We start from the raw sequence: 7,713 nt of genomic DNA on the forward strand, positions 1-7,713 counted from the left end.
AAAAAAAAAAAAAAAAAAAAAAAAAAAAAAAAAAAAAAATTGTTTCTTCTCTTGCTCTAGAAATGAAGAGGGTGTTATTTAGAGACACTTCCTTTTATCCCACTGCATGCTTTCTTCTGCTACAATCACAAAAATGTGTCAGAGTAAAATCACAAACTTATTCCTTAGTAAGCAAATAGTCCCTTATGAGTAAATCCAGACTAAGGGGGTGCTGTGATTTCAGAAACTTGCCTTCACCTGTCTCAAAAAAACTATCAACTTAGTAGTGATTGATTTAAGGGCCTCCTGGTTTCATTCTCTTACCTCTAGCCATGCGACCACAGTCGGCCCATCCCACTGGGCAAAAGGTAATCCCTTTCTCCGAGCTTCCTCAAGAAGTTCATGCCTGAAGTATACAGCAAAGATTATTAGTCAGGTATATGGAAAATATGACTGTGATTATTTTAATGATAATATTTTAAAACAACCAATCATCCTTTACAAGATTTTTTATGATACTATATAGAATAACAGAATTCCTTTTTCCTTTGAGTAATACACACACATCATCCATTGATTTTATTAGGAATGAAGCATTGACATAGAAAAGTAATTTTCCCCAACATTTATTTATGAAAATTAGAACATTAAGTGCCAATGGAATTAGAAGTGGAATTATATTATCAGCAAATATCTTATCCCTTCAATGAGAAAATGACCCAAATGTTCATATTCAAGTATGCATTATGGGATCTAAATGTGGCTTCATCCATCTGCCCTGCTCTCTTTGCCTTACTATCTCCATGGCAAAGAAAATGCTTACATAGAGAAGCAGAAGATAAATTTGGTCCTTTCAGTCACATTCTAGTGATGTGGTTGATTTTAGTATGCCCTATGGGTCCAGGGGTCTTTCTTAGGAGTTATTTGTCTGGACTATGAAACTACATCTCATTTGGAGAAAACTCCAAGGTAAATTGATTTCTAACACTCGAAAGCAATGTAAGGTGTTAAATTCAATGGTACACTGGTTTTTATCTATAATCACTACTGTTTTAATGAAATTAAAATATCTTAGTAACAATAAATGGTTGTTTTGATAACAAAAGATGCAAAAGAACCCTGAAAAATGCATCTATAATTTCACTGACTCTTACTGATTTTTAGAATTGACATCCACTTACAAAACAAATTCGAGATCACTCATTACTGAGATAGTAGCTATGTGCTTTCATTGAAACTTAAATTGATATACACTTGGCAGGACTATGTTGGAAAATACATTCTCTTTACTTTAGTATGCCTTGATCTTACACACAGATGATAAAAACATGGTATAATAATTGCTTTATTTTGAATGTGTGTGTTTTATGCTTAGGAATATTTCATGAAAATCATTTATGAACCCCCAAATGGATAATTTGATTATTTTCTGCTATTAATCAATTAGTTACTTACTGTGGTAGACTATATTAATACATTAAGATATATAATGAATAAAATGCCTTTCAACACAGGATTTTCTGTGTTTGTAATAGAGGCTACCAAAAATGCATTTAAAAAACCCAAAGGGCAAACTACAAATTTAAGTTATAGTGGCTGAAGAGACATAAATCAACTGCCGTTTCATTTGAGGGGACAGAATTGTTAAGGTCTGCGTGTAAGCTATTCAGCACCTGGGAAAGGGAACAGCGATACCCGTGCTCTGAATCTAAAAAAGTAGAGGCACTTCCTCACCTGGCTTGCTCTATCATCCCTCATTCCCTCAGGTCTCCCAGTGACATTCCTTTACTGAAAACCAGTTTCAAATAGCTTAGCCTCACTGTGACAGATATATTTATAGAAATTGATTGAAGGATCAAAAAAAATACCTATTAGGTATTTATTGAACACCTGTTGTGGACTGAGACTTGTGTTTGGTGCCGAAAATAGATATGGGTCTAATTTCCCAGGATATCCCCTGTTAGATGGACAAAACAAATACTTGAAACTGTCCGAAAATACAATACAATACAATACAATACAATACAATACAATACAATACAATACACAAACAGCTGCCAACATGAAAACTTGGTGATGTACCTTCTGAAGTACGTCATTTTGGAAAAGGGGTTAATAGCCATTGAAGGTGTTGTGAAGGCATTGTGGCAATGGAGCTGGCTTTGAAGGGCAGCTAGGAAAGAGGGGGATGGCATTCCAAGCAGGATAAGCACTAATGGGGAAGGTATGGAACTTAACATGAAATATGTGGAAGAAAATTTAGGGTAGGACTTCACAGAGTTAAAGCATGTTGTAAGAGTTGTAATGTTAAATCCAGTAGGGAAAGGGACACTTCTAGTTATGTCATAGGTTAGGGACATTAAAAGGGAAGAAACAAATTTACATTTACTATTAGTTTTTGCTTCACATAGTAAAAAAGCAAGGAAATATGCACTAATAACCTAAGGAGCACATAACATTTTCAGAAGGGTATTATATGAGTGGTACAAAAGCTATTTTTAAATATTAGAACACTTTCATTTTGAAACTTCTGACTAGTTCCCTAATAAAAATTCCACTAGAAAGGCCAGATTGATCCTGTTGAGTCTGATCATGTAACTTCTCTGCTCATAACTCTCCAATCACTTCCTGTCTTACTGTGAATAAAAGCCAAAACAGCTGCTACAATCTATTCTACCCACGTCATCTCTCTGCCTAAACTCCCACCTTAGTCAGCAACACTGGCCTCCTCGCTGTTCTTTGGAAACAACCCAGACCTCTTTTCTGCCTTAAGATCTTTGCAGCTCACCTGGAATGCTCTTCCCCTCTATCTCCATATGCCTGACTTTCTCAGCTACTTTAAATCTTTACTCAAATGTCACCTGTTCTGAATGTCTCCTCCCCTACTCCCTGAAAACTCCACCTAAAAACTCCAATAAGGAATTTCTTATCTCTGTTGTTTGCTTTATTTTTCTCCAAGGTGTTGCTATTCTAACACAGTATATTATTTACTCCTCATTCTGTCATCTGCCAATAAAATATAAGCTCAAGGAGGGTCTTTGTTTTCATATATTCTGTTCAGAGATGAATTTGAAGTCTAGAACAAGGTCAGGCACACAAGAGGTACTACATAAATATCTGTAAATGTTAAATAAAATGCCAGTCAGTGTTTATATTTAGGTGCTTCTTGTTTCGGTAAATTGTGTTCTATAATGTTTTGTTTTTGTAGTCCAAATAGCTTTTTCTATTTTACCTTATAACCATGGACAACATTTTATGTTTTAAAGAACGAAATTTTTTTCTTGTTCCTTACCTCCCCTTGAGCTTTTTGTTTCCCATTTTCTCACAATAGCACTGATTCTAGCTGATCCCAAGAGTCTGATCTGTCTGGGTCTCCTGGTGAGAATTTGGTTAAGGGGCAACCCAGTGTGCCCAAATCATTCCGTTCTATGAACAGAAATATTGATAATACACTTGTTTGGGAAATTATTGAGCAATATGCCCACTGAAAAAGTTTTATTTTCTTTGTTTTTATTTAAATCACAAACTCTAATAGCAGGATGACTTAAGTAATCGCAGTCTAAGAAAATGAGATAAGGGAGCTCAAATCCTTTGGTCTACAACTGTTAGGGCAAAATCTCTAGCATCTGTCTTAGGGCTGACATACTTGAGACTATGGAGAAATGGATCAGATGGGAGGGATGGCTGGTTTTACACCAGGACTGTGTACTACATGACGGTAACTCTAGACGTGCTTTTCCTTAACCTGAGAGAAGTATCAATTATGTAAAAAAGAATAGCATTGAAATTTCCAAAGCAATATTGCATTGCATTTTTATTCTCAATTATAAAATAATCTGCACCATACAAAATTTATAAAAGGCATATATCTAGGCATGTTGGTTTGAGAGAGAAGCAATGCTAGAAAAATAAAGCAATGTGGGCAACACTATGACAGTTGGAAATAGCTGAATTTAATACATGATGATATGCTAACAGATTATTAAGGGTAGCATTAATTACATAAGGGCATGCTTATTCTCATCAAGTTTTGGAGTTACTGTCAGAAAAATAGTGATCTGACTGTTTAAGAAATACTAAATGACAAACTCATTTGGCACAAACAAGCCTTTTGGATATATTGGTGTTCTCTGTTCAACCTGTCCATGTATGGCAAGGGATTTAGTCTGGAAAGGATTTTCTTTGCAGCCAGAATTCAACTTTTTTAAAGGTCAAGTGACAGTTCTTCCAGAAAAAGGACATGATCACTTACCCCTGTACAAATTTAACTCTGAAAATTACTCTCTTTCCCTCTAGGCCTGAAGCATAATTTTAGTGTGTTTTTAAAAATAATTTCAGACAATCAAATATTTGACCATCTTTTCCCAAAGGATCACTTGTGCATCACTAAATTTTGGGGCATGCATTTCAGGTTTAAGATTCAGAATAGACTTTAGAGGACATCAGCAGTACTTCCTTTTAGAGGAAGTGTCAGGCATGGAGGTGTTACCACTTGTGTCAAAACACAAACAAGAAAAGAACTAATTGCAAGAAATAGTTATTTTGAATCAGTACAACTTCTGAATCATTGTGCATTTTCAAGAAACACTCTTCAATAAAGAATGCTGTTAGTATCCTCCATAGGCCTCAGGCTGTCCTATTATTGATATCAATAAGTTACTGTGACTAGAAAGTGACATTTTAGGAGGCAACATGTGGTGAGCACTCAGGTCTGTGAATAATTTGCAAGCCCATATCTAAATGTGCAGAGGGAAGGCTGCACTTGCTATGCCTGAACTGAAGACAGGAACAAAGGGTTGCACACATTACATAAGGGCATGCTTATTCTCATTGAGTTTTGGAGTTACTGTCGGAAAATAGTGATCTGAACTGTTTAAGAAATACTAAATGACAAACTGATTTGGCACAAACAAGCCTTTTGGATATACTGATGTTCTCTGTTCAACCTGTCCATGTATAGAAAGGGATTTAGAAATGACTAGACTAAAAAATTTCTACATAAAAGATCAATAGGGTCTAAAAAACGTAAATAAATCAAGAGCATTTGCCAGGCTTCAGATTTCTAACTTTTAATCCAGGTTAATTAAGCAGCTGGGTGCAACTTTGGTTAAATGACTAAATCCAAATGGAAATGCCTGGATCTTCATTTTAGGTTTTAAGTCTCTCCTTGACAATTGCAGTTGTGGTCTAATTGGTATATGAGTAGGGTCTCTGGCTCCCGTATCTTGCATTTTATGCCATCACATGCCTTCCTGCCTTATCTCCCCACACACTTTGTCCTGATTTTCATGAATCAACAAAATGTTTCCTTTCTATATCCATCCTTCTCTTGCCCTGGAGGCAATATTTACCACTTTCATACATAGGCCCCATAGTACTAAGCAATTTTCTCTATAGTATCTTTTATGTTTTATTGAATTTGTTGGTTCACAAGTTGTGATCCCCAACTCCATGGGCTTAAGAGCAGAGACTTTGTATGCTCTGTGTCTGAGTTGATTAGGGGTCAGTCATCTAATTTTATAGACGTACTACGTGCTGTCTTTTGTCTTCAGCAAGCAAAGAATAAAGCCAAGTGAATCTCTGACCTCAAAGACCATACATTCCAGTGAAGAAGGAAGATTTGTATAAACACATATACACATAAATAAACAAAATAAGTTGAGCCATTGATATGTGTTCTACAGAAGGTAAAATAGACTAAGGTAGTAAAGTAGGCAACGCTTATAGTGTTGGGGACATAGATGTCTATGACAAGGCAACATTTGAGTAGACACATGTACATTGAAAAGTGGCATGGAGTAGGGGTATAGTGGAATATGTTTCAAGCAGAAACATAGTATAAAATTCCTATTAAAGGAGTGGAATTAAATGTTTGAGCAACTGATAAAAGCCAAGAAAGGCCAGTGTGACTGGAGTGAATTGAAGGACAGGGGGGTTGGGGTAAAGGAAGACAAGATTGGAGAGGTAGACAAGAGAAAAGTAAGATCATGTTGGGCCTTGGGAGCTGAAAAGGAGTTTATTCTAAACGTAATAAGAAGCCATCAGATGGTTTAAGCACAAAACGTAACATAATTTGTACATTATAAAGATACTTCTGGCTGTTGAGGATAGCACGGACTTGAGCCAGGTCAGAGTTATGAGAGCTAAGGATACAAGTTAGAAGGTCGTTGCAATTTGCAAGTAGAAGATAATGGTTGCTTGGCACTGACCTGTGGCAGTAGAAGTGGTGAGAGGTTATTGGAATAGGGATTGAGGCATACAGCATACATTCAATAAATTGTAACTGAATGAAAGAATGCATGCCAAATTAACTTCTTACCAGCTATATGTTTTTTGGCTACATACTTAATCTCTTTGAGACTCAGTCTTCTCATATTTGAAGATGATTATAAATTGATCTCAATTTATAAGAACTAAATAAGATAATATTTACAAAAGCACCTAGCAGCCAATATGTATTCAATAGATACTAATTTCAGTTCTCCATTTTTTCTTTTTTTCCCAAAGCAATTCATTGTATGTGCTACCATCAGATTAGCCTCCTTAAAGTAAACATTTATTAGCTTACTATATAACTCAAATTTCTATAATGGTTTTAATTTACTATTGAAATAATGGCCTTCAAGGTCATTCTTGATCTGCCCCTAAATTGTGTTTCCAGATTTACCTATTGTATCTCTTCTCTCTAGCTATAATGGATACCCACCATTGTTTGCACTTTACCTCTTCGGTTCTACTGACTTTCTCTCCATTTGGAATGGCCTTTCCTCAATTCATACCCTTCAAATCTTCTCCATCCCTTGAGTGATGCCACTCATATCATGTGCAAGACTGTGGTAGACAGTTCACTGTATGTACACAGCCTTATTTCCTCTACACCATAATCTGTAGGCATCAGCCATGTCTCACTATTTAAAATTACTTATTAGACAATCCTTTCCATAAATAGCTATCCTATTGGCAACTATATTGAAATGGTAAAACTTGAATTTGTTAGTGTTTGTATTAGCAATTGTGAAAATGAAATTAGTTACTCAAAAAAGTCACATACCAAAGGGAACAGTATGTCTCCTCCTCATTCTTCCCAATGTGGGTGGTTTATCTCTGTCAGTGAAAAGATACTTTATTCACAGACCGCTTACTTTAGCATGCTATTCTGGGACTGCCAATTTGTGGTATGACTGTCCAAATACCATACAGCACTGTCCCCTCTGTCACTTATGATGGCCATTTCATTCACCTTCTATTTGATGCCTGTCATTTTCCCCAATGCCTCTTCCTTTACTTTCTACTGTCACTGACACCACACTTTTTTCTCAGCCTTTAATTGGTCCTTACCTCCAGGCTTCTTACACTGATATTTTAAAAAATCTGCTTGGAGGATAGACTTTATAGCAGAGTGGGTGACAAAGTGACTCCTAAAATCAAATCGCTTGAGCTTGATTCCTTTGTGTGTCCTTTTGGGCTGTGCATCCATAACAAGTCACTGTATTTTGCTGTGGTTCAGTTGCCTCATGTGAAACCATGAAGCTGATAATAGTACCCATTTAATAGGGTTTTACGAAGGTTTCATAAGAAAATATTTATAATATGATTACAACAGTGCCTCCCACAAAGGCAATGGTCAATAAATGTGAGTTTCTTTTCTTTCTCTTTCTTTCTTTCTTTCTTTCTTTCTTTCTTTCTTTCTTTCTTTCTTTCTTTCTTTCTTTCTTTCTTTCTTTCTTTCTTTCC

The 7,713-nt window shown here is 35.9% G+C and overlaps 1 protein-coding gene across 13 annotated transcripts in view; it reads right to left on the reverse strand.

The window, feature by feature from the left end:
* Window positions 1-7,713, reverse strand: part of PPFIA2 (PPFI scaffold protein A2) — a 545,760-nt gene that overhangs the window by 41,543 nt on the left and 496,504 nt on the right. For all 13 annotated transcript variants that reach the window (XM_017870464.1, XM_017870457.1, XM_017870456.1 and 10 more), the window contains one exon: window positions 304-385. In XM_017870464.1, coding sequence (XP_017725953.1) covers window positions 304-385 — 82 coding nt within the window. The remainder of the gene's footprint in view (window positions 1-303; window positions 386-7,713) is intronic.

The sequence above is a fragment of the Rhinopithecus bieti genome, unplaced genomic scaffold (assembly GCF_001698545.2).
Source record: "Rhinopithecus bieti isolate Rb0 unplaced genomic scaffold, ASM169854v2 scaffold_5387, whole genome shotgun sequence".
In the NCBI taxonomy this organism is placed as follows: Eukaryota; Metazoa; Chordata; class Mammalia; order Primates; family Cercopithecidae; genus Rhinopithecus; species Rhinopithecus bieti.